At 43.2% G+C, this 27703-nt stretch overlaps 1 protein-coding gene across 3 annotated transcripts in view; it reads right to left on the reverse strand.

Annotated features, from left to right (window-relative positions):
• MTR (5-methyltetrahydrofolate-homocysteine methyltransferase) overlaps positions 1–22707 on the reverse strand; it is a 105803-nt gene extending 83096 nt beyond the window's left edge. Inside the window, exons 1-6 of one of the 3 annotated variants that reach the window (XM_021073435.1) lie at positions 22232–22707; positions 14237–14448; positions 8237–8326; positions 5283–5352; positions 2505–2597; positions 339–445 (exon numbers count right to left, since the gene is read on the reverse strand). In XM_021073435.1, the coding sequence (XP_020929094.1) occupies positions 339–445; positions 2505–2597; positions 5283–5352; positions 8237–8326; positions 14237–14448; positions 22232–22265 (606 nt within the window). In that variant the 5' untranslated portion in view covers positions 22266–22707. Of the gene's footprint in view, positions 1–338; positions 446–2504; positions 2598–5282; positions 5353–8236; positions 8327–14236; positions 14452–22231 lie in introns of those variants that run through there. The other 2 variants (XM_001927058.4, XM_021073436.1) reach the window with 2 other exon arrangements.

A 27703-nucleotide genomic window follows, 5' to 3' on the forward strand; every position in this document is an offset into this window, starting at 1 on the left:
ACCCGACTAGGACCCATAAGGATGCAGGTTTGGTCCCTGGCCTCACTCAGTGGGTTAAGGATCTGGCAGTGCTGTGAGCTGTGGTGTAGGTCTCAGACGTGGCTTGGATCCTGTGTTGCTGTGGCTGTGGCTTAGGCTGGCAGCTATAGCTCTGATTCAACCCCTAGCCTGGGAACTTCCATATGCCTTGGGTGCAGTCCTAAAAAACAAACAAACAAACAAAAAGGAATCAAGGCATTTTCTTTAGCTTTAATAATGGCCATTCTAGTCTCCTTACTCCATTAGGGGGTGTACCCCAGCCCCCACCCCAGCAGTCCCTTTTTTCCCCTTTAACTCACCTTGGCATTGGCAGTGTCAAAAATAGTTTCAATGAGTAAGATGTCAACCCCACCATCCAGAAGCCCCTTGGCTTGCTCTTTGTATGCTTCAACAAGCTCATCAAATGCTGCAAAAAAAATAAACCACATCCAAGACATCAGTCATCAACATCCTCTGAATGGCCAAGACATGTCGAATTCAGGTCTGGCACCAGGGGGTCTACCGCTGGTTTAGAACTCATAATTTAAGGGTCACACCACCTTGTGTAAGAAAAAAAGAAACATAGCAATGATGGTCATTAAGCCAGCAAACTGCATTCAGTTGCTCCTAAACACCTGGCACCCAAGCTCACTGCCCATGTATGAGCTGAGAACGAGTGGCTGGGTGTGAAGGTGCATTTCTTTTTTTTTTTGTCTTTTTTTGCTATTTCTTGGGCCCCTCCCACGGCATATGGAGGTTCCCAGGCTAGGGGTCGAATCGGAGCTGTAGCCACCGGCCTACACCAGAGCCACAGCAAGGCAGGATCCAAGCCGCATCTGCAACCTACACCACAGCTTACGGCAATGCCAGATCCTTAACCCACTGAGCAAGGCCAGGGATCGAACCCGCAACCTCATGGTTCCTAGTCGGATTCGTTAACCACTACGCCACTACGGGAACTCCGAAGGTACATTTCTTGAAGCTCTGTCTCTTTCCTTCGAGATCTTTAAAATAGGTCTTTCTGGAAGTTCCCATGTGACGCAGTGGGTTAAGGAGCCGGCATGGCCGCAGCTGTGGCGCAATTTGAAACCATGGCAGAGATTAGATCCTTGGCCCAGGAATTTCCACAAGCAGCATGTGCAGCCAAAAAAAACCCAAAAACCCAGATCTTTCTTTCCAGGGATTGTCTTCATTAGTCACTTCAGGGATGAGCGGCTGGAATACCTAAAGAAATATGTACTTTGAGCTGGAAAGAGCCCCATTTGAGCAGGATTCTCTCTCAGCCTCTGTTAAAGGTCGGCTATCTGCAGACTGTGCTCCCGCCTCTGACACCAACTACTGCCAGAGAAAAACCTGCCTGGTGGGCAGTTTCAGTCTGAAACAACAAGTGTTCAATCATTCCTAGATTACCTTTTTTTTTTTTTAAAGGCTGCACCCACAGCATATGGAAATTCCCAGGCCAGGGACAGAATCCTAGCTGCAGCTGCAACACACACCACAGCTGCAGTAACGCCAGATCCTTTTAACCCTCTGGGCCAGGCCAGGAATCAAATCTGAGCCCCCACAGCAACCCGAGCCACAGCAGTCGGATTCTTAACTCACTGTGCCACAGCGGAAACTTCTCCCTAGGTAACATTTTTGTTAGACATGTCTTGAGTTGTCTATTTTCATCTGAGAGGTCAGCCCTCTCCCTGTTTTACCTCTCACCCAAGAAAGATGCTCATCTATTCAAAGATGCTTCATCTATGTAAAATGAAGAGAAGCTACTTCATCTTACACAGCACAAGAGAAAGGAAACATCAGCTCCTTGCTGTCCTAACTAGACCAAAGGGAGCACCGACCAAACATAAGCACAGAATGAGCAACCCTGGTGGGAAAGTGTGGTACCATGTAACCCAGACCTACAAACCACACCTGCCTGAATTTGTCACCCACACAAAATTCATAATATCATTACTATTCAGCTCTGATCATTTAATTCTTTTGGGGTTTTTGTAGTCTGATGCTTAAGAAATTGACCAAAATTTCTAAATTTTTTGTAAAATTTCAATGAAAGTACACGTATAGATGCTAGTTTATAATATTTATAATGCTAGTGTGTTTATACAGTTTAGACTGCCTTCTGGTGAATAAAATAGGGGTCTAGTGGATTATTCTGTAATAGACCAAGGCCTGGTATCTACATTTGCTCACTTTCTCAGTTTAAAGTTTTACTTTGATTGGTTTTATTTCCAGAGCTGATAAAGAAGCACAAACACAACAACACACACCTTTGAAAGCAGGCATGAAACATATAATACTGATACTTCGACTAATAATAGTTCACTTTTTATTTAGGTGTCGACCGTATCTCAGGGACTACTGTAAGCCTGGAAGTCACAATAACCCTGAAGTAGATGCTAGTGTTGGCCTGCATTTTACAGATGCACACACTGCTGAAACAAAGAGGTACTTGCCCAAGGTCAGTGACTGTATATGATACTCACTGATGTTCCTGTAATCTGGTTTTTCCACAGATGGGGACACAGACAGGGTCTTGTTAGTTGGACCAAGAGCTCCTGCCACAAACCTCTTAATTCCTTTGGGAAAAGAAAAACAACTGTGAAATTCCTGAATAGCTGGACCTTTCTATTGTGAATCAACAGGCTATCAGCTTTTCCCCAGAACACAGGTATACAATCCTTTGTCCAACACTCTGATATCCAAAGGGCACAAAAGCAGTTTTTTTCTTAATCCATTAGACAACAACACTTGACCTCTCCTGAACTATAAGAGGCTATTGATAGTCTTTACCGCACTTAGTGGATGATTCATAGTAATTTTACCATGAATAGTAAATAGATGTTTGATTATGAGGTGAGGGTTGTCCTGGATCCCACTGGGGGAAATGATGAAGCCAACCCCAAAATTCTGGATTCTCACACAACTGGCTTCAAAGCATTTCAGTTAGTGATCCTTTTCTATCACCAAAGCTATGCTTGGACAAATTTTCCCTCCCCTATTAACTTAACATAGGTTCTGCAAAAGTTCCTCACAGCAGACTGGCCTTAAAACACTCTCCACTGTTGTACTGCAGGGCCTTTGCTGGGGGGGGATATTAAATCATGATTAACAATTATAAAGTCTGAAATTAAAGTATGAAACAGATCAAATCATACTTTAATAACTCTTTCAAGAATTTCTTTTTTTTTTTTTTTTTTTTGTCTTTTTGTCCTTTCAGGGCCGCACCCACGGCATATGGAGGTTCCCAGGCTAGGGGTCTAATCGGAGCTGTTGCTGCCGGCCTACGCCACAGCCACAGCAACGCAGGATCCAAGTGGCGTCTGCGACCTACACCATGGCTCACAGCAATGCGGAATCCTTAACCCACTGAGTGGGGCCAGGGATCGAACCCTCAACCTCATGGTTCCTAGTCAGATTCGTTTGCACTGTGCCATGATGGGAAGAATTCTTTAATAGGAGTTCCTGTCGTGGCACAGTGGTTAACGAATCTGACTAGGAACCATGAGGTGGCAGGTTCAATCTCTGGCCTTGCCATGAGTTGTGGTGTAGGTTGCAGACACCACTCGGATCCCGAGTTGCTATGGCTCTGGGGTAGGCCAGTGGCTATGGCTCCGATTGGACCCCTATGAGTTGTGGTGTAGGTTGCAGACACCACTCGGATCCCGAGTTGCTATGGCTCTGGGGTAGGCCAGTGGCTATGGCTCCGATTGGACCCCTAGCCTGGGAACCTCCATATGCTGCGGGAGTAGCCCAAGAGATGGCAAAAAGACAAAAAAAAAAAAAAAAAAAAAAAAAAAAAAGAATTCTTTAATAATTTTTCCTCTTAGGCTAGAGTCTAGGTGCTTCCGAAAGAGCCTGAAAAGTTGTATTCATGTACATATCGTAACAGATGCCGGGGTCACACTGCTCATTACCTTTGGTGATTTTTAACCATGGACTAATCTGGGTTAGGCTTTACCATTTAACTGGAGAAGATTACCAACTAGTTGATAACCCAGCCTTTGAACAAGTTACAAGCCTGAATGTTCTTTATCTTCCCCAAAGCTGAATAATACTTTGGGTGTAAGAAAAATGTCCTTATCTTTCCCTGCTGTAGCTGATTTAACATCCTCTGACCTGTGACTGTGCTGGGGCAAGAGTCTATGCCTTTCCAGATTTAAACATTATCTCTCAGAAACAGAGTTCCTATAAATTGCTTCAGCCTTCATTAGTATGCTGTGTCTAACTTCCTAACAACTTTGCTTTACAGCTTTCCTGTTGGCAATAATTTCATATTTCCAGATCTTAAGGGTCTCCATATATCTTTTCTATTCCTCTCCCTCCATCACAGCCTCCCCTCCAGCTGGTGCCCAAGTGTTCCTGTGGCAGCCAGCCAGGAGGACAGTTATTTCGGGGAGCCATTTTCCAAATCCCACCAAGACTGAATTGAATGCCACCCTCTTTTGTGTGCTACACAGTGCCTTCAAAGACATCAGTGGTATGAAACGGAAAACCTTCAAAAGACAACTTTTCTCTACCTAAAGAAGCCAAAGTCACAGGGATGAGGGTAGTTTTAAAGGGATAAGATGAAATATCTTTTTTCTTTTTCTTTTTTGCTTTCTTTTTTTTTTTTTTTTTTTTTTTTGCTTTCCTTTTAGGGACACACCTGCCGCATACAGAAGTTCCCAGGCTAGGGGTTGACTTGGAGCTGCAGCTGCTGGCCTACACCACAGTCACAGCAACACAGGATCCGCGCCTTGCCTGTGACCTACACCACAGCTCACGGCAACTTCATATCCTTAACCCACTGAGCGAGGCCAGGGATCGAATCTATATCCTCATGGATACTAGTCGGGGAATCTATATCCTCATGGATACTGAGCCACAAGGGAATAGTGCCAAGATCAAATATCTTCATGATAACTAAAATAACCAAAACAGCTATGCCTTAATAATCTAAAGATGTACTTCTGAACAGAGAAAAATCATCTTTGCTGTGAATATACAGGGAAATCATGGTCTTAACTACAAAGTTATGATATAACACACAGCAGACTAAACTGAGTAAACCCTGAGCCCAAGGCCCACGGAGATGGGGTCAATTCAGACAGACGTTGAATGCTTGATGATGAAGCTGCAGAGAAGTAACCTCTCAACCAATACACAACCGTTTGCAGTGTCGCTAAGGGCCATCACAGAAGGAAAAGCGGCAATAGGATAGTATATTACAGCTGAGAATGTCAAAGGAAACATCTTTGTGAAAAAAGAGAACCGTTCCTTACCTGTCTGGAGAGAGATTTCCTCAGCTGCTTTTCTGGCCACTCCCGCAGAGCACTTGTTCATCCGGTAGGCCTAACACACCAAATGCAAGCCTTAGTTTTTCCTCCTTTTCCTCCATAAAAGAAACAGGAATTCCTGACCTTCTAAAACCCGGCTTTATTCAGCAAGGAAATGCAGAGTGAATTAATCTGAGGTCTGAACGAAATCTTGGCCAGAAAGGCTATCAGCTGCCCCAGCCTTGACAGCAACAGGAAAAGCAAACCTTTGGGACTGGTTACGTTCTTCCCCAAACCCACAAGCAAGCTGGCAGGAAGGGCAATCTCTGGACATCTGGAGTGTCAAAACAAGTTGATGTGGTCAATTATGCTGAGAATTATAAGAAAGCACAGTCATGGAAGAGCACAGCCTTTAGGAACAGGAGACGTGGGACCAGGACCAGCTCTGTCAGCTAGCTAGCCCAGCGTCCTCTCCAAGACCTGGCTTCCTTCACTGTACAATGTTTGGAACCAGTGGACCTGAACTTTTGTAGATCATTAACCTCTTGAGAATTTGTAAAAGGGCCATGAATCCCCTCACTAGAAAATGAAAAGCAAGTCTGCGCAAACACACAAAGCAGTGCCCACAAGTTTTATTGAAAAAAAAAAGAAAAAGAAATGCAGTCAAGCCCATGCATTATGTATTGTCTATTGTTGCTTTCGTGCTATGATGACAGCATTGAGGAGGTGCAAGAGAGACTATACGTAGCCAACAAAGCTTAAAATATTTACTGTCTGGCCCTTTACAGAGAAAGCTTGCCAACCTCTGCCCTCAAACAACGCAAAAGTAAATGCAATGCAATTTCATCTTCCCTTGATAGCCCAAAGGTCACTTGATTTTAGAAAGCCTCAACATCATGTGGGAAACCAGTGTCAGAACACTCAGGACTACACGTGCGAACACAGAGGCATGTTCTGGAAAAATCCCACCCAGAAAAGGCGATCTCTGCAACTACCATATATTCTCATCATTAACAGTTTACACAATCTGAATATAGAAGCATTATGTTGATTAAAAAGAAACTAAATCTTTTACATGACACCCAGTAGGATGCCTCCTATCAGGAAAAAAGAATAAAAACAGAACAAATGCTGGCAAAGATGTGGAAAAACTTGAACTCTTGTACAGCATTGGTGGGTATATAAAATGATTCATCCACTGTGGAAAATAGTATGGTGGTTTCATAAAAAATTAAATACAGAATTGACTTACCATTCAGCAACTCCACTTCTGGGTATATTCGCAAAGGAAATGAAAGCAGGGATGCAGAAAAAATTACCTGCACTCACAGTAATATGTTCAAAAGAGCCAAAAGGTAGAATCAACCCATGACCATCAGTGGATGAATGAACAAACAAAATGAGAAATGTGGTGTATCTAGACCATGAAATTTTTTTTTTATCTTTTTTTTAGGGCCGCATCTGCAGCATATGTAAGTTCCCAGGCTAGGGGTTGAATCGGAGCTACAGCTGTCAGCCTATACCACAGCCACAGCAACTTGGGATCCGAGTCACGTCTGCATCCTACACCACAGCTCATGGCAACACTGGCTCCTTAACCCACTGAGTGAGGCCAGGGATGGAACCCAGGTCCCCATGGATCCTAGTCGGGTATGTTACTGCTGAGCCATGACAGGAACTCCCTATACCATGAAATATTTTATTCAACCCCAAAAAAGGAAGGCTATTCTGACTACATGAGTGAACCTTAGGGACATTAAACCAAGTGAAACAAGCCAGTCACAGAAGGACAAATACCGTATGACCCACTTATACGAGGTACCTAGGGTAGCTAAATTCATAGAGACAGAAAGTAGAATTGTGGTTTCTAAGTGTTAGAGGGAAGAGAAAATTGGGAATTATTGTTTTATGGGTATAGATAGAGTTTAAGTTTTACGAGGTGAAAAGAGTTCTGCAGACAGATGGTGGTGGTGGCTGTACGACAATGTCAACGTACTTAATGCTACTGAACTGCACACTTGAAAATGGTTAAGAGAGTTCCCGTCGTGGAATAACCACAATGGAAATTAATCCAACTAGTATCCATGAGGATGCGGATTTAATCCCTGGCTTCCCTCAGTAGGTTGGGGATCTGGTGTTGCCATGAGCTGTGGTGTAGGTCACAGACATGGCTTGGATCCCATGTTGCTGTGGCTGTGGCATAGGCCAGCAACTGCAGCTCTGATTCAAGCCCCAGCCTGGGAGCTTCCATATGCCTCGGATGCGGCCCTAAAAAGCAAAAACGGTTAAAATGGTAAATTTCATATAACATGTTTTTTTGTCACAATTTTTTTAAAAAAGGAAACCAAATCTGCCACCCAACTTAAAGAGGCTTCACAAAATTGCATACATGGGAGTTCCCGTCGTGGCGCAGTGGTTAACGAATCTGACTAGGAACCATGAGGTTGCGGGTTCGGTCCCTGCCCTTGCTCAGTGGGTTAACGATCCGGCGTTGCCGTGAGCTGTGGTGTAGGTTGCAGACGCGGCTCGGATCCCGCGTTGCTGTGGCTCTGGCATAGGCTGGCAGCTACAGCTCCGATTCGACCCCTAGCCTGGGAACCTCCATATGCCGCGGGAGCGGCCCAAGAAATAGCAAAAAGACAAAAAAATAAAAATAAAAAAATAAAAATAAAAAAAAAAACAAAATTGCATACATGGCCAATCATATGCTTTTATTCACAGTCACTGAATAAGTATCATTTTTATTTGATTATTGTTTGCCTATAAAAGCAGCCAACAGGAAAATGAATGGGCTATTAAGAAGCAGAAGAGACTCTAGCCATTTTCCCTGTCTGACCACAAACAATAGATTACTAGGCATCAACTTGACTCTGCAGCTTCAGCTGGTTTTCTCAGTAGCATCTACCAATGCAGCAAATGCTCATGGATAATTTAGATCCGAGGAAAAATGAAATCCTTACCAAGTGTTCAAGGCCATAGTCAGCTTGGGCAATATTAGTGCTGCTAAAAGTATTGGTTTCAATGATATCTGCCCCAGCCAGCAAGTAATCCTGCAACAGAGAAAGTAATGTCAGTGCTCTGAGTCTGAGAATCCCTGGCCCTCGACAATACACTTGTCTTCACCACCACGGCACCAAACACCTTCCGACCACTTACTAAGTACAAGGCACTGACAGTGAATAGAGGCCAGAGATGCAAAAAGTCTAAGGAGTCTGTCAAAAGGCAAGTGGTGTAAATAAATAATCACCAAACTTGAATTCAAAGTTCACCAGCTGTGAGTTGGGTCAAGTTCCTTCAACTCTCTGAGTTTTGATCTCTGCATGTGAAGCATTATAACCCTACCCACCAGGTGGCTGTACAGTGACACACCTAGTGCCTGGCACATGATGGGCCTCAATGAACACCTGTCCTGTTCCTCTGCCGTGTCCCCACTTGAGCACAATCTAACCCCAGCAAGAAGGGCTAGATCCCTGTGATCTCAAGGCTGCCCTCGATTGTCTCTGTCCTTGTCTCCTAGTCCTACTGAGCCAGATCCACACCCTCTCTCAGCCTGGAAGAGCTGGTGCCCTCCTGTTCTCCATCTTTGAAATCTGGCTTCCTTGTTTCACTCTTTGGACCCCATCTCATCAGTCTGAGGAACACTCAAGAATCTCTCGATCTTGCAACAGTCAGTAAATCCAAGTCCACTGAAGCTGACAGACATTATGTGCACAAGAGCTGGGAAACGAAAATCAAGATTTTCACATTTCAAATAAGTCACAAACATCCTAAATGTGCATCACTAGGGAAATGGCAAAACACACTATAATATGTTCATTCTATTACACGCTATGTAACATTGCGATATATATCTATATATACTAACATGGAAAAAAATCTCTGAAAGTATTGTTGAATAGAAAAATAAAATTAAGGCATTCCCGTCATGGCACAGCAGAAACGAATCCGACTAGGACCCATGAGGTGGCAGGTTCGACCCCTGGTCTCGTTCAATGGGTTAAGGATCCAGTGTTGCCATAAGCTGTGGTGTAGGTCACAGACGTGGCTTTGATTGAGTGTGGCTGTGGCACAGGCCAACAGCTACAGCTCCGATTCGACCCTAGCCTGGGAACCTCCATATGCCACGGTGCAGCCCTAAAAAGCAAAAAATAAAATAAAATAAAATTGACTGGAGTACCTGTTGTGGCTCAGCGACTTAAGAATCCAACTAGTATCCATGAAGATGTGGGTTCAATCCCTGGCCTCACTCAGTGGGTTAAGGATCTGGCATTACTGTGAGCTGTGGTGTAGGTCACAGATGTGGCTCAGATATGGCGTGGCTGTGGCTGTGGTGTAGGCTGGCAGCTGCCACTCCAATTAGACCCCTAGCCTAGGAACTTCCATGAAAAATAAATACATAAAATTGAATGATATCCATGAATTGTAAACTATGACATCATTAAGTTTAAAACATACAAATAGTGCTATGAGTTTTCTTCAGATATCTATGTATACACTTACATATACACATATACATTAAAGATCTGGAAAGACATACACCAACTAAGATAAGTGATTCTCTTTAGAGAAAAAAAATAGAAATTTGTACTAGTAGTTAAAAGGGAAGTTATTCTCATCTACGGGTTTTGTTTTATAAGAACAAATTAACCAAAGTTTAGCTTAAAAAAAAAAAAAAGAAAAACTAAAAACAATCTTAATGCCTAGGAATAAGGTTAGTAAATCATGATATATACATAGAATAAATTATTATGAAGTTCTAGAACCATGTCTCAGAATATTTAATACTCATGGTATTAAGTTAAAAATGCATGTTATAAAATACTATGACATAATAATCCCAATTTAATTTTAAAAATTCAAAAACAGAAAACTAGATTGAAATATAAATTAAAATACATTGAGTGGCAATTATGTCTTGGTATGGATACTACAAGTGTTTTTATTTTTCTTTTATACTTTTCTACAGCATAGCTACTCAGACATTTTACTTTTGTAACAATGAACAGATACTGTCTTTATGATTGGGGAAAAATGATTCTAAATTCCTAGTTATTTTCTACAATTTTGTGTAGATATGAAACTCCATACTGCAAAGCTGAAAGGTGTTTCTTCTAGCTCTTTACCCTTTCTCTCTACCTTCTTTCCTAGAATAGCACCCCACTCACGGGTTCTGGCTATGATGTCCCTGGTTCCCAATCCTATTCTCCCCAATTTAAAAAACCTGTATGATGGGCAAGCTACTTCATTTCTCCTCATTTTTCACAAGTAGAAAGCTGTCAAGACTAAAGGAGTGGGTAATCACAGCATCGGCCAAGGCTGTGACTAAACAGGCGTTTCAAATATCAGTTCCTGCTGATCTCAGCCTATCCATAGAGATGGGCTAGGACGCCCAAGGCACTCACCTGGGTGCTTACTACCTATGGTGAGCCAAGACTGAGCCAAAGGATAGCTGGACTGGCCCTAGTGGTTCCTATTATGATCACAACAGCCATAAGGGAACTTAAAAAAAAAAAAAATGGTTTATTACTCACAGGTCCTGGAGGGTACAGGCATGCCTGGCCACACAGTGAGGCAGCTGGGGGGAGGTGGGAATTAGGGGGAATAAAAGAGGGTTCTGCCTTTATTGGGGTGAAAGAAGGTGCCTAGGGTTTTGAGGGTTCACTCTTTATTGGAGAACTAAAAACACAAGAGCAGGAATTTGGATTCAGGAAGGAAAAAGCAGGGGTGCTTATCTAGGTTACCCAGAGTTTTCTAAAAGGGAACTTCGGGGGAGGCATGGTTCCTGGTCCTGGGGTTCAGCCAGCAGCTGTGTCACACAACTGGCAGGATGTTCGCTGAGATGGATGCCTCTGAAATGGATGTCTCTGCAGTCAAACGTCAGGGACTTACATTACAATCAAAAAAGCTTAGTGCCAAGCACTTACACTACAAATAGAACATGGACATTCCATTAAATATCAAGGGCCCAGATCTAAGGTCAGTAACTCCACTAGAAATAACTAATTTATTATTGTATTTATAGCCATTTTTGCTTCGTGTCCCCATCCTGGGGAACTTGTCTTATCTAGATGCCTGTCTAATACACAGGACAAAGATTCATTCCATCAAAAAACATCTAGAGTACTTACTAGGTGCGAGCTACTGTTCTAGGCAGTAGAGATTCAATAGTGAAAAAGGAGCCTAAATTCCTGCCCTCAGGAGACTGATACTCTACTGATAATGACAAAGCCACAGGGCATGGGCTGGGGCTTGGGAGCGGAGGCGGTGGCCTGAGGTGATTGCACCAACTACATCATGAGAACTGATGGATGTAACCATACCAAGCAATTCATGACCATGATGGCATTCCTAATCTAAAACATGCTGGGATTTTATAATGCCATCTGACTATATATTCTCAGGCCACGGGGAAAAACTTGCAGAACCAAACCTCTCGAAGGACCAATTTTAAATCTTCCAATACCTACAATTCCCATTATAACCAAAGGAAAGGCATTCCTAGTTTTTCTTCAAATGAAGAGCATTCTGTATCTTAGCGAGAACAGTCTTAGCCACCCAAGAGAAGGATCCTTTCCACAATCAATGCACCTTTTAATCACAAAGTGATTTAAATAATTTTTTTTCATTAAGAAGAGTCTGAAAGGCAACAAAAGCAAAATAAACAAGTGGACTACATCAAACTAAAAAGCATCTGACAGCAAAGGAAACCATCAACAAAAATAGGAGTTCCCATCATGGCTCAGTGGTTAATGAACCTGACCAGCATCCATGAGGACGTAGGTTAGATCCTGGCCTTGCTCAGTAGGTTGGCGATCTGGCATTGCTGTGAGCTCTGGTATAGAGGTCACAGAAGTGGCTTGAATCCCATGTGGCTGTGGCTGTGGCGTAGGCCAGCAGCTTTGGCTCTGATTGGACCCCTAGCCTGGGAACTTCCATATGCCACAGGATCAGCCCTTAAAAAAAAAAAGAAAGAAAGAAAGAAAAACAAAAAATGAAAAGGCAACCTAGGAATGGGAGAAAATATCTGCAAATTACATATCTGATAGATATCCAAACTAGATAAAGAACTCATTCAACTCAATGGCAAAAAAAAACCCAAACAAGTCCAAATTAAAAATGGGCTAAAGGAGTTCCCTCTGTGGCACAATTGGATCAGTGGTGTCTCTGCAGCACCAGGACATATGCATTGTGTTAAAAGATTCGGCATTGCCACAGCTGCAGCATAGGTTGCAACTGCCACCTGGTGATCCCTGGCCCAGGAACTACATATACTGCAGGGCAGAAAAAAAAAAAGGAAAAAAAATCATAAAAACGGGCAGAAGATCTGAATAGACACTTTTCCAAAGATGACACACAGATGGCCAACAAGCAAATGAAAAGTTGCTCATTTTCAATCATCAGGGAAATGTAAATCAAAAGCACAAGGAGATATCACCTCACACCTATTAGAATGGCTATTATCAAAAAGACATGAAATAACAAGTATCGGTGAGGAGGTGAAGAAAAGGGAACACTTATGCACCGTTAGGAGGAATGTAATTCTGTGCAACCACTAGGTCAGATGGAATGGAGGTTCCTCAAAAAATTAAAAACACAGCTCCCACATGGTCCAGGAATCCCACGTCTGAGTATATATCCAAAGAAAATGAAAACACTAATTCAAAAAGATACACGCACCCCAATGTTCACTGCAGCATGATTTAGAGTTGCCAACATTTGGAGACAATCTAAGGGTCCACTGCTTAGATTTATGACTGGATAAAGAAATACATCTGCAATGGGAGATACTAAACTATAAAAAAGAAGGAAATCTTGTCACTTGTGACAGCACAGATGGCCTTTGAGGGCATTATGCTAAGTGGAAGTAGAGAAAAACAGAGTCTAAAAACAAACAAAATAAAAACGCTCATACATGGAACTCAAAGATAGATCGGTGATTGCCTAAAGTGGGGGGTGGAGGGCAGGAAAAATGGGTGAAGGGGGTCAAAAGGCAGAAGACTTCCAGTCATAAAATAAAGAGGTTATGAAGATGCAATGTATAGCATGGTGACTACAGTTAATACTACTGTACTGTAAATCTGAAAGTTGCCAAGAAAGTACATCTGAAAAATCCTCATCACAAGGAAAAAAATATTCCAACTATGTATGCTAATGGATGTTAGCTAGACTCACTGTGGTGGTCATTTCACAATATACTCAAGTATCAAATCATTATGTTGACACCTGAAGCTAATGTTATTTGTTAATTACATCTCAATTAAAAAAAAAAGTCTAAAACACTGTAACAGTACCCTTCTCTGAAAGATAAAACTTCCTCATTTAACTGGTAAATACGCTTTGTCCTTCAAACTGAATCCAGACAAGGAAAACAGATTAGATCACCTTATTATCTCTTCCAGTCATACTTCTATGAATTTCCTACCATAACCTATTAAACAATGTAGTTTTATGTTTAAATTTTAAAAGTATAGTAATACCCAGTTACTTGCTTCTGATCTCTTATACTGGCCAGCCACTTTCATTAAAAACAGAAAAACGAAATGAAAGAACATGGGATTTCAAGTCTGTAAACCTCTGTAACATCAGGCAAGTTATATAACCTCTGAGATAATCAGATCCCAAATCTATGCAATAAGAGTAACGCACCCTTTTGGTTTCACTTCATCAGGGATGTTGTAGTGACTTAAGTAAGGTAGTGTATATGAAAACCCTACTTTGTCTAGGATTTTATGGTTTTTCACACAAGGTGAAATGCCTCAAAGGCAGAAAACCTTCCTTATCTCCCCATCTCGAATGTTCAACACAGTGCATGACTTTTACTTAGTACCCAACACCTGCTTTCTGAACAAATCGCCCCCTTCTTCTGGATCCTCTGAGCACATGGCATAGTGTTCTGCCCTCAAGACATGAAAGGGCTTGCAGTTGATATGATGAAAATATAAGAACCAGGGCTGCTTTACCTTGTGGATTTGGTAAATTATATCAGGCTGGGTTATACTTAAAATGTCATTGTTGCCTTTCAGAGGCCGGGCATGATCTTGAAATTCTTGTCCTCGGAAGTCGTCTTCACTCAGCTTGTGCCGCTGGATCATGGTCCCCATGCCTCCATCGAGCACCATGATCCTCTCCTGGAGGATGGCTTCGATATCGTCCTGCAGGGTCTTCTTCATCCCTGCTTTCAAGAGAAATTTGACTTTACAAAGTGAAAGGGGAAAAACGTGTGACGAGGGAGTTTAGACTAAATTAGAAGAGTTGACAACAGGGAGTAAATGGGGCTCATGAAACAGGTACTGATAACCATGGAGCATTTCAAAAATGCTGGCCTGAAATCTCTTCATTAAAGTCATCACAACACTTAATGAAATAAAAGATTGTACATAGCACAAAATCACTGGTCAAGCACCAAACCAAGGTTAAAGCAGGCTGGCATCATTCCTGTTTCAGAAGTGAGCAAAACGGGCAGCAAAGGGCCACGTGCTACAGGCCAGGCCAGTGGGGGAGAAGGCCTTCTGGGCTCTGTGCACACGTACCCGCGACAGGGCGACTTATCTGGGTGATGGAAAGCCATCAATGAGTTCCAATGATGGCCTTCCCATGGCTGGGTTTGGAACTAGCCATCGGTTAGTTCCAAACTGCCCTTTAAACTGTTAGCTTTGACCCATGTGCTGCCAGAACTAGGAACAGCCTACACATAAGGGTTTTCCTCATCTCTGCTCCATCTCTGAAACCATACCACCCCAACACCCTGGAGCTTCTTTCTCAACCCTCCCCATGTCCTCCACCTCCACTTCCTGGCCCTGAAAAGCCCCCAGTGCCCACTCCTTCCAATCCTATTTTCTATTTCCAAGAATTACAGGAAAGCCACAAAACTGTGCTGACTGGGGTGGCTGAAACCTATGACATGGTGCCTCCACTTTGGCCCCTCTTTCTCACCTCCCTCAGGGCTTCCTACACCTGCTGACCCAAATCCCTCCTTCTTTCTAGCACCCAGTCCTTCTTCTCCTCTCTCCCAGGTGACTTCACCTCGGCCCCTTCAGAGTGTCTTCTTTTGGGAGCTCCTCGAATTCACCCCCCTCCACCTCCACATCCTCTGGCAGCTCAGTTCCCGCTATCTTCCTCCCCTCGCACCTAAGGAAGGGCACGTGATCACCTCCACCACCTCCCACAGTCCATCCCACCCCCAGCAGGAATTCCCCCAGTTTCCTTCTTGACGTGGCTTCTTCCCCACCACGCACTGAAATTATTTTCTAAAGTCACCAATGACCTTCTAATTAGCAAAAGCACCTGGATCCAATATTAGACCCAGATTTCAAACTGTCTACCTAAGACCATCACCTACAACACTTCACTGGCCCTCAGGCTACTCTCCAGAACCAAACCTGCCACATCCCTGTCCGACCCTATTTCTCTGACAGGCATCACTCTTCCCAGCAGCCTGACCTGAAAACTTGAATGTTACCTGACTCTCACTCTCCGTGATAACCAACATCTACTCAGGCATGTATGATAGGTGGGGGTGGGGGCAATTAGGCAGTGGTCCAGTCATTTCAAGCTCAAGTCAACAAAGGAAATTCAGGTGTGACATTAACTTGGACACCCCACAATGTAGCTATCCTATCAGCTAATAAGCACCCAGAATTTGAGAAGATTAAGCTAATGGTGGCAGAACCAAAAGCCAAGAAATCTGAGTTTTAGTCCCAGCTCCCATAAACACCTATAGAGTTTTGGACAAGACTTTATGTTTCTGAAAAATGGGGAAATAGCTGTCCTTCCATTATCATAGGAACTGTGATAATAGAATGAGACAATATGTCTGAAGGCAAATCTCAGATGTTAACAGCTGGGACTCTCAAATCTCATAAGCTGTGAAATGAGACATCCATGACATAAATACACCATAAATGTGAACGGCTCCTAGTTTATCATGATTGTCACAAAGCTAATACAAAGTGGAGCTAAGATCGAAACCCTGAAGGTTGTGTCTATACACTACAAAGTCCAGCAGGCCATGAAAAAAACATCACGTCAGCCTAAAGCTCTCACCTCTGTTCGTGCTGGGGCGGGAAGTGTGTTGGCCTCCTGGAAGGAATGGCTTGTTTGCAGGTTTGGAAATGAACAAGAGGAAGTGAACAGAAGGGAGACAACGCTCGATGAAGACAATTAAATGGAGATGGTTTCAAATGCAGAATGGGGAGAGAGATTAAAAACCTTAACCCATATGCCCAACTGAATTCCTTCTTCTTATAAGAATGTAGCTGCACTCCACCCTGAAGTAGATGATGTGACTCAATCACAGGATGGCCATGGGTGTTGTGTCCAAGAGAAGCACAGGGTGTGGCCTGGGGGGGAGCAGGTCATACATCTGAAATTTAATTCAAAAGTATTCAGACCTTCCAAGAACAAAAAACAAACACAACACCAGTCTTTTCTGCAATGAAATATGTCTTTTGGCATCAGCAAAATGGTTGATGGGTATCCTATTATTTTATGTCCTTGTCCTTCCATCTCCTCTGCTAACCAAGTACACTCACGTTTAAGGGGGCAGGAAGAAGGAAGGAGAAATTAACACAACAGAAGTGCTGCACCTCCTCCCACCCTGGTCCACCTCATCAGTTTGTTTGACATTTCTCACGGCAAATCTGACAATGGAGAGTGCCTCCACTCCTCCCATTTTCATAAAAAGTCTACGCGTGTTACCATGAGGCCTCTACTGTATTCACTTTTCAAATCAGAAATATAATCTGTTTTCAGTCTTTAAGATAGTTCATTGTTTGCCATAAAACAACCCCATCCCCACACATACAAATTGACATCTTAAGAGCCATCATATATCCAAGAGATCAAAGGGTTTTTTAAACTCTAAACAAAATATGTGAGAAAAACTTGACACATTTATTCTGGAATTTATGTAGAAGACTCAAAGTCCAGAAAGAGCTCAATTGAACTTTTAAAAAGTAGAAAGACATTACTTGGCCTACCAAATATTATCGATATGCTGCAAAACAATATCATACAATAAGGTAAATAAAATATAGAATATCTTTGTTACCAAGTATAGTGAAAGACCGCTAAAGACTTAAAAAGCTCACCCTGTAATTTTTTTTTAAAAAAGGTGATTTTGATTACATAAAAACGAAGAGTTTCTTTTAATTGATCACCACAGACAAAAGTAATAAATAGATTATGAATTGGAGAAAGAGTCTGTGACGTATAAAACTGAAAAGGACTAACATCTATAATGTACCAGGAGCTCCTACAAATCAGTAAGAAATGAAATAGAAAAATGGGGGCGGGAGGAAACAGTGGCTAGGATTTGATGTGTTCACAGCTGCAGCCTGGGTTCAATCCCTGGGCTGGGAACTGAAATCCCACTTCAAGTTCCTGTATGCTATAGGGGCGGGGGGGGGGGGGGGAAGATGTATAGAGTCAAATCAAGAGAGGGAAAACCTGAATAATCAACAAGTAAATGAAGAGGTGCTCAAACTCATTAGCTATCAGAGAGAGAAGAATTAAGACAAAGCCAATATATACACTAATGGGTGGGCAATATTTTGGGAATTTGGATAATGTAAAGAAAATCTAAGTCCTCGAGCATGCCAGCTGGAACGTACACAGATACAGCCATTGTGGAGAGCAGCCCAGCAGGAAATTAAAGCATGTGGAAAACCCAACAATCTCACTCCTGGGTTTATTTCCCAAAGTCTCCATTGATCCATAGAGAACAAGTAGATGTGCGCTGAAGTGGTAAGTTAGAGACATTCTTGGGAAATAGCAAAATAAAACGTGGAGGATGCTCATGTAGGATATTACGGGGTAGTAACCAGATCTATCACTGTATTGCTCTATTTTAAGGACAGGATACTGAGTGAGAAAGTTAGGAATGGCTGACTACCAGGACTCTACTTATATAATTTTTTTTCCCTTGTCTTTCTAGGGTCACACTTGTGGCATATGGAGGTTCCCAGGCTAGGGGTCAAATCAGAGCTATAGCTTCTGGCCTATGCCACAGGCACAATGCTGGATCCAAAACATGTCTGCAACCTACACCACAGCTCACACCAAAGCCAGATCCTTAACCCACTGAGCAAGGGCAGGGATCGAACCTGTGTCCACATGGATACTATTCAGGTTTGTTAACCACTGAGCCACAATGGGAACTCCTTCATATAAATTAAAAATACAGGAGTTCCTGTCTTGGCTCAGCGGTAACAAACCCTGCTAGTATCCATGAGGGTTCGATCCCTGGCCTTGCTCAGTGGGTTAAGGATCCAGTGTTGCTGTGAGTTGCGGTGTAGGCTGGCAGCCGCAGCTATGATTTGACCCCTGGCCTGGGAACTTCCACGTGCACAAAAAACCAAAAGATAAATAAATTAAAAATACATACACAGAAGAGTCTAAGGGGAAATGTACAAATACAGGGAAATAAGTGAAACAGGCTATCTATGGGAGCAAGAAAATTGTGAAAAGAAAACAGAGGTAAAAGGGAACACATAATAAAACAAATGTCAGTGGGAATTCCAAGTACCGAATACAAAACTCCTCTGCAACTGAGGTCCTTAAAAATCCAATGCTCTTAACATTTTCACCATGCTTATTTATCCTTTAGGGGATAATGTAAGATTTAAGGTAAAAGAGACTCAAAGGTTCGCCTCCTATATTTGTTGATTGGTGTAAGTTTTCCCTGTTCTAATCTTTATGTACTCCCACTTTATGTAAAGTAAGGGATTATCTTTCACAGACTTCTAATCACCATTGCTCCTCCAGAATCTTCTCATAACAGTAAGTCACCTTAACAATTCTCCTTTTCCTTGGCAGGGTGAGCATTCAGTGAAATGCTGCTCTTCCATAAATAACAACAAATGTGGTACTGGAATTCCCTGGCAGCCTAGAGGTTAAGGACTCAGCATTGTCACTACTGTGGTTCAGGTGACTGCTATGGCAGAGGTTCCATCCCTGGCTTAGGAACTTCCACATGCCCCAGGCGCAACCAAAAAAAAAAAAAAAAAAAAAAAAAACAACGCCAACAAACAGAAAATGTATATCTATTTGTATTCAGTCGATTAGGTCTAGAACATTCTGTACATTCTACTCCTGACTAGTCAGGTTCTAAACAGAGAAGATTCTCCCCAACATCTTTCACAGTGAATACAGGAATACGAGTTTTGCAGGTCCTTCATGTGGCTGACTAGTTACAACACAGAAATATTTTTATGTTTAACATATAGATGTATATATAGGTAATGCAGTCCATAAGAGAGAGTCCCAAGGAATGTCCTCATCCAGGGAGCCTAAGAGATCACAGTATTTTTCCCAGTTTGAGAGGACCTCAAATTTTGTTTATTCAGGGGATTTTTTTATTGCTTAGCTGATGATATTTTGATTCATACTAAGTGATTCAAACATAGGATTAACTGAGTAAAGCACCAATTAGCTGTTGAGGTGGGTAAGTCAGGTAGTACCTCCTGTAAGAACCATCCTAAAGAATGACAAAATGGGAGTTCCTGCTGTAGTGCAGTGGGTTAAAAATCTGACTGTATGGCTCAGGTCGCTGCCTAGGTGAGGGTTCAAACCTGGCCAGACACAGTGGGTTAAATGATAACCAGCATTGCTGCACCTGCAGCACAACAGGTTGCAACTATGGCTCAGATTCAATCCCTGGCCCCGAGGAACTTCCATACGCCACACCCCCCACACACACCAAAAAAAGAATAACAAAATGAAGGTATAAACCAATAAATCCCTAATACATGGATTTATGTAGTAAATAGTGTCAGGAACAACAGAATGATTCCATACAGGTCTGATTTATTTAGGACTCCCATATCTACCACAAAGAGCAAGGAATTTTTATTTTCTGTATTATAAACAAATGATCCCAACACTTTCTCAACAGTTTCCTAACTTTACTGTATTAAAGATATCTTACTGCTGCCCTACAAGTCCCTTACAATATACTTCACTTTTGAATCTCTAATTTTTAGTTTGCACCAACTTGTTACACTTTATGGACATTTCTTTGCTTGTGCAACATTCCATCTCTGAAATATATTATTTCCCCTTTGATTTTAATAAGACAGGGAAGGATTAGAAACATGTAACCTGCTGATATCAATGCAATGGCTCATTTACTCATTCTTTCATTAATCTTTTATCAACTGAGTTCCAGATAACATACACAGTACCATGAAGCAAGGATGAAACTAAGCAATCTTTAGAAAATATCGTCTAAAATTTCTCACAGGTATTTGCTAGCCAACCTCTTCCCTAAGGGGGTACAATCTCTTTCCTAAGGGGGTTCAACCATGGTCTGAGGTCATGGACATTTAGCCTTAGGGCCCAATCTTGAGAATCAATGACCCCCAGCTCTTTATTAAAGAGCTTTCACTAAGACTGCACACCAATAAGTATCAAAGGATTTTTAGGAAGTTAAAACCTGATTCTTTTTTTTGGGGGGGGTAGGGCCGTACTCGCAGCATATGGAAGTTCACCCACACCACAGCTCACAGCAATGCCAGATCGTTAACCCACTAAGTGAGGACAGGGATTGAACCCGAAATCCCATGGACCCTAGTCAGGTTTGTTAATCACCGAACCACGAAGGGAACTCCACAGAACCTGATTCTCATTCCAACATAAGGATGCCCATACAGAGAGATGCGGGAATAAATCTGAAGTCTTTTCTAGGCCCACCGGCCTGGCTAGGAGCTCATTCAGGGGCCCAAGACTTGTTAAACTTGACGGACTTGATGTTCAGCTGTGGAGGCGAGCCTTGGGATCAGGAAACTGGGCTAGATCCAAATACTCAAAAATTTTCTTTTCATTTGCTGTAAAAAGATCACTCACTATTCAAACTATGCTAAATCTTTAGAGGCATTTTGCTGCTGATACAGTCAGATGAAAGGGAAATACTTTCTTTTGCTTTTCTATTTTTTGGGGGGGGGATTCTTTTTTTTCTGATTTCTGGGAGGGCCAGAAATCATGAGTAAGGGATATTATTCAAATAAATATAGGATGCCCCTAGGAGAGGTATAGTCTTACTTTACAGCAACAGTATTAAAATGTCAGTCACAGTCCCACTTGTTTCATGAACAATGTTAAGGGTCCCATCTATCAGTTCTCTAGAATCAATGGAGCCACTAGCTGACCTGTGAAAAATTTCCCTCTGAGTTATGAATTCAGTCTTCACCCTCCTCCCTGAGCTGAACAACCTCACCTGTCATCGCTGTTGTTCTGTCCGTATTACTGATTCTCTTGTTTCTTCATTTCCTACTTCATGCCCCAGATGTTTTTATGGGTGTATTTGTCCACAAATTATAAGGAGGGACGACATTAAAGACCCAGGGCTCACTTTAAAGCTGAAAATACATTTAGCTCCTGTGCTAAACTAGTTTTTTTGTTTTTTGGTTTTTTTCCTTCTTGTTGATGCCAGAGTCACCAACATTAGTATCACTGGGACTGTTAACTCCTCAAACCCACCGAGTACCTGCTCATCTATTTTAAAACAGTGATTCTAGCACACCTGAGTTTACAGAACGCCTGCTCTAACCCCGAAGCGGAAAATAAAAGTTTAACGCAGTTTTAAATAGTTCTCTTCTCTCTCAGCATTTGAACTTCCTTTGGCTTAGGTGCTCAATAAATACATGTTGAGTAAACACGTTCAATCATGCAAAACTTCGCTAGCGCCCTGCTGGAATATGCCATACCAAACTGCAAAGTTTAGTTAACGTTCAGAATGTGCTTCGGGGATTGATGGTTTGAAGGCGGGTTGGTGGGGGAAGTAAAGAACCTACACAGCAACAAAAACCGGGACCTCCAGGATCCTGCGCAAGTTCAAAGGCACCGCCCGCCACGGGGAAACCCAACCAGGTATCTCCAGACGGAGTCTAGAATCACCCCCAGGGACAGGAGACTACAGTGGAGCGAGGCACAGAAAGCGGAGCGCGGGTCTCACTCACCGGCCTGTGGCAGGTCCTGGAGCGCGGGGGACATGCTGCCGAGTCTGCTCCCAGTTGGGCAGGGGACGAGGCGGCAAAGACGCGCTCTCCAAACGAAGCGGCCCAGAGCCACGCCAGCTAGTGCGGGGCGAGCGGTTCACGGGCGGTCCGGGCTGCGGGGCACACTGAGGGGCCTCCCCGCATCTGCCGCCCGCCGCAGGGCCTCCGTCTGGCCTGAGCGCGGCGTGGCAATAACAGCAGACCCCGACCCAAACCACTACCACAGCACGCGCTTCCTCGCCAGCCGGCCGGTCGTATGCAAGGGTCTGACGGCCAGAGGCCGGGTCGCCGGGAGGGAGGCGAGTGGACCGAATATGAGGATTACGTGGCCGGCGAGGCGTACGACCAGGACTCACAGCCCCCGAGGCTTTGGGGCAACTCGGAGGACTGTTAGCTTCTGCGCTCCATCCAGCCTCAGCATGGGAGATCCCGTCCCCGCATGGTAGGTCCCGCCCTCTCAGAACTGTGATTGGTCTGTAGGAGCTCCTCGCCTCTGTATTGGCCAATCGATCTCAACCAATCACCTGAGGCCTCGCCCCAGGGCTCTCTGGGAGATGTAGTGCTGGCGTCTCAGGTGCTCAGCTGAGGATTTGAGCTTCTCAGCCCAGCGTCAGGAAGTGCAGCCACAGGGGGTCTCTCCAAGTTTAAATCGTGGGGCAAACTTGACGTGACCCCAGTGTGTCGTATGATGTCAAGAGCCTGGTACTGGGAGTCTAGAAGGCCAGGTACTGGTCATGCATTTACTGTTTACTGGCACTGGGCAAGGTACTTAAATCTCTTGGTCGCCATTCTACACTTTACAAAACAGGAAATGATAGGGCGGTGAAAATTACTTTTTCCTAAGGTTGAGTGGGGATTAAATGAGATAGTATGAACCCCTGTGAAAACTCTTATGTACATGCATGCCTCTTTTTTTGTTCCTTTTTGGCAGCACCTGCTGCCTATGGAACTTCCCAGGCCAGAAAACCTGCCTCACCGCAGTAACTGGAGCCACTAACCTGTTGAGCCAGAGGGAACTCCCAGATATGCATTTTAATTGTCATTTATTGGCAGTAAACATTATTATGTGGCAGGCTGTGGACTACTCACTAGGAATGAAAAGAGGGGCACGCTATATCACACCCCCACCTCTGTTTTAAGAGGAGAAACTCACAGTCTGGCTAAGGCTAATAATTGAATAGGAAAAAAAAAAAGAACCACATGCAGTGTGCCAAAGGAGCTCAGTTCTCCAAGGGAGTTAGGGGACATTTCAAAGAAGAGGCTGGGTTCTGAAGGAAAAGTGTGTGCCAGATAAGGCCATTCCAGTTGGGAGAAACTCCCTGGGTAGAACATGACACTTAAGAGAATTTGAAAGTAGAGGACCGCTGTGTAAGGCTGAGCATGCTAGAAGGAAAAGCAAATGAATCAAAAAACGAAAATAGAGACAAAATTATGATACTTATGAAGCTTCAAAAAAAAACCCCACAAATTTGCTTGCCATTCTCCTTTTACTTTACTGTATGTATACTTCCTTTTTTTTTTTGGCTGCACCCACGGCATGTGGAAGTTGCTGGGCCAGGAATCCAACCCACGCCACAGCAGTGACCCAAACCACTACAGTGAACACTGGATCCTTAACCTGCTACACCACGGGAGAACACCTACACCTCTTTTTAAAAATCTATAAAATTATAATAATGGTTATAGCATCTTTATCAAAGACATACCTGGAGGGAAGGAAATGGAGTGAGTGAAGAGAGAATGAAACAGAAGTGTGGGAGGAGGGAGTTCCCGTTGTGGCTCACAGGTTAAGAACCTGACTAGTATCCATGAGGATGTGAGTTTGATCTCTGGCCTTGTTCAGTGGGTTAAGGATCTGGAGTTGCCTTAAGCCACGGCATGGTTTGCAGATGCAGCTTGGATCCAGTGTTGCTATAGCTATGGTGTAGGTGGCAGTTGCATCTCCAGCTCCAATTTGACCCCTAGCCTGGGAACTTCCATATGCCACAAATGTGACTCTAAAAATAAAATAAAAAATAAAATAGAAGTGTGGGGAAAGGGATATCCCTGAATAGCTGAGATCTTATTAAGATTGTAAGTGCTAGTTTTAAATTTTTCACCTATCTCTCAAAGTCTGTTGATGTCTCTCTTGCAAAATAGTCTTTCAGGAAGTTCCCATTGTGACTCAGGGGTAATGAAGCCAACTAGTATCCAGTAGAACGTGGGTTTGATCCCTGGTTCTGCTCAGTGGGTTAAGGATCCAGCATCACCATGAGCTGTAGTGTAGGTGGAAGATGAGGCTCAGATCTGGTGTTGCTGTGGCTGTGGTGTAGGCTGGCAGCTGCAGCTCTGCTTAGACCCCTACCTGGGAAGGTCCATATGTCATGGGTGTGGCCCTTAAAAACAAACAAACAAAAAAAACTTTCAGGCACCTGGTCAGATCCCATATCCTGGTAGAAAGACCAGGTTCGTATATCAGTCTCTGTTTTTAGCAAGTCAGTCAAGTTTAGCTTCTCAGCTAAAACTGATCAAACCCAGTATTTTCTTAGTCATAAAAGGGTTACAAAATTAAAGGGATGCTGCCTAAGTGGGGCTGTACATTTCTACGATAAAAAAACTCACACAACTTAAGGAAAAGTTCTGAGAACACTGTTGTGGGGTGAATTGGGTCCCCCTCCCCCAAAAGATATGTCGTTCAGTCCTAAACCCCAGGACTTCAGAATGTGAGCTTATTTGGAAATGGGTTTGTTGCTGATAAAATCAGTTAAGATAAAGTCATACAGTAGAGTAGTAGAGCAGACCCTTAGTTCAATATAACTGGTGTCCTTATAGGAAAAGGAGAGAGATACACATGAAGAAAACAGCCATGTGATGGCAAAGACAGAGATTGGTGTTATGCAAACTGTGAAGTAAAATTCTACTTTATGGAAAGACAAGAAAAATTAATTTTTTATTAAAGTATAGTTGATTTATAATGTTGTGCCAATTTCTGTTCTATAGCAAAGTGACTTGGCCATACATATATACACATTCTTTTTTAAATATTATCTTCCATGGTCTGTCCCAGGAGGTTGGATAGAGTTCCCTGGGCTGTACTGCAGACCTCATTGCTAATCCATTCTAAATGGAATAGTTTGCATCTACTAACCCCAAACTCCCTGTCCATCCCATTCCCTCCACCTCCCCCTTGACAACCCCAAGACAAGAAAATTTGAAACATAAAAATTCTTCTCTGCCCTTTGGCCTCCTTGCTCCCCACTCTGCACTGTGTCTGCCTTAAGCGTCGGCCAGACCTCCCCCATCGGCAAGAATACCTGCTCCACCAAAAAGAGCAGCATTCTCCCAGCGGCAATAAGTCAACTCCTTAAAGATAACATTCCTTCACGATCTTATAAGGGGCCACCACAATGACACTTAGATCTGGATTATGTTAACTGTCAATAATTCGTCATTTGACATGCAGCCCTCTGTCTGAAAAAACTTACATAACTGTGCCTTAACTTCTAACAGAACAGTCCTCCGAGTTTTTTTTGTTTTTGTTTTTGGTTTTTTTTTTTTTTTTTTTGGCTTTTCTAGGGCCGCACCCGCGGCATATGAAGGTTCCCAGGCTAGGGGTCCAATCGGAGCTGAAGCCACCAGTCTATGCCACAGCCACAGGAATGTGGGATCTGAGCTGTGTCTGTGACCTATACCACAGCTCATAGCAATGCTGGATCCTTAACCCACTGAGCAAGGCCAGGGATCAAACCCACAGCGTTATGGTTCCTAGTCGAATTCGTTAACCACTGAGCCATGACGGGAACTCCCAGTTCTCAGAGCTTTCTCAGATACTCTTCCTGTGTTATAATCCTCAAATTGGCTCAAATAAAATTTTCCATTTCTTCCTTAAATCAACTGATTAATTTTTTGTCAACAAAACCAAGGAACACCAAGAACTGCCCACAACATCAGAAGGTAGGAGTTCCCATTCGTGGCTCAGTGGTTAACAAATCTGACTAGGAACCATGAGTTGTGGGTTCGATCCCTGGCCTCGTTCAGTGAGTTAAGGATCTGGCGTTGCTGTGAGCTGTGGTGTAGGTTGCAGACTCGGCTCGGATCCCGCATTGCTGTGGCTCTGGAGTAGGCTGGCGGCTACAGCTCCAATTTGACTTCTAGCCTAGGAACTTCCATATGTTGCGGATGTGGCCCTAGAAAAGGCAAAAAGACAAAAACAAAAAACAAAAAACAAAAACAAATCAAACATCAGAAGGTAGAAGAGACAAGGAAGGATTCACCCCTCTGGCTAGTTGTAAAAATTATTATTGTTTATTGTTTTTTTAAATGTCTACACCTGTGGCATGTGGAAGCCCCCAGGCCAGGGACTGAATCCAAGTTCCTTTACCCCAGTGAGCTGGGCCAGGATTGAATCTGTGCCTCTGCAGCGACCTGAGCCACTGCAGTCGGATTCTTAACCCACTGCTCCACAACTGGCACTCCTATAAAAATTATTTTAAAACTTTTTCAGAAAAAAAAGTATGGAGGATTTTACTTTATTGTTTTGCTCTGTGTTTTTTTCTGCTCTGGTTTGGACTTTTTATTGGCCACACCCACAGCATATGGAAGTTCCTGGGCCAGGGATTGAATCCAAGCCACAGCTTCAACCTATGCCACAGCTGCAGCAACACGGATCCTTAAGTCATGGCACCAGGTGGGGGGACCCACACCACCACAGAGACAACACCAATCTTAACCTGCTGCACCACAGCAGGAACTCCTGATTTGTACTTCTTATTTTCTGGGTTTGTTGTTGTTAACGTCTTGGGGGGATTGGGGTTAGTTTGGTATTTGTTTTGGTATCTTTCTCTCTTTCGGTTTTGCCTAAGAGTACTCAAATATTTTTGTTTGATAAACAGGAATGTGGTATTTTATCAACTTAAGACGCTGAACGGAACTAAACTTGAAAACTGCTAACTGCTAATCTGTCTTACTTTTATATAAATGAAGTATAAGGAGAGAAAAGTGATCTGACAAAGACTTTTTAAAGTTCTGTCTTTGTATCCCAGAAATTTATATCCTAAACATGGAGGGAAATCAGAAATAATTTTTAAATTGAAAAGAGCTCATGGAGAGCAAATTCTTTTCTCATAACCACAAAAGGAAATCTGTTATAGTTCAGTGCAATCTAAACTAATCTAGGAGTTCCCGTCATGGCGCAGTGGTTAACGAATCCGACTAGGAACCATGAGGTTGTGGGTTCGATCCCTGGCCTCGCTCAGTGGGTTAAGGATCCGGCGTTGCTGTGAGCTGTGGTGTAGGTTGCAGACACGGCTTGGATCCCACGTTGCTGTGGCTGTAGTGTAGGCCAGTGGCTACAGCTCTGATTAGACCCCTAGCCTGGGAACCTCCATATGCCGTGGGAGTGGCCCCAGAAAAGACAAAAAAAAAAAAAAAACTAATCTAAAGTTCAGCATCCTA

Source organism: Sus scrofa, chromosome 14, assembly GCF_000003025.6.
Source record: "Sus scrofa isolate TJ Tabasco breed Duroc chromosome 14, Sscrofa11.1, whole genome shotgun sequence".
NCBI lineage: Eukaryota > Metazoa > Chordata > Mammalia > Artiodactyla > Suidae > Sus > Sus scrofa.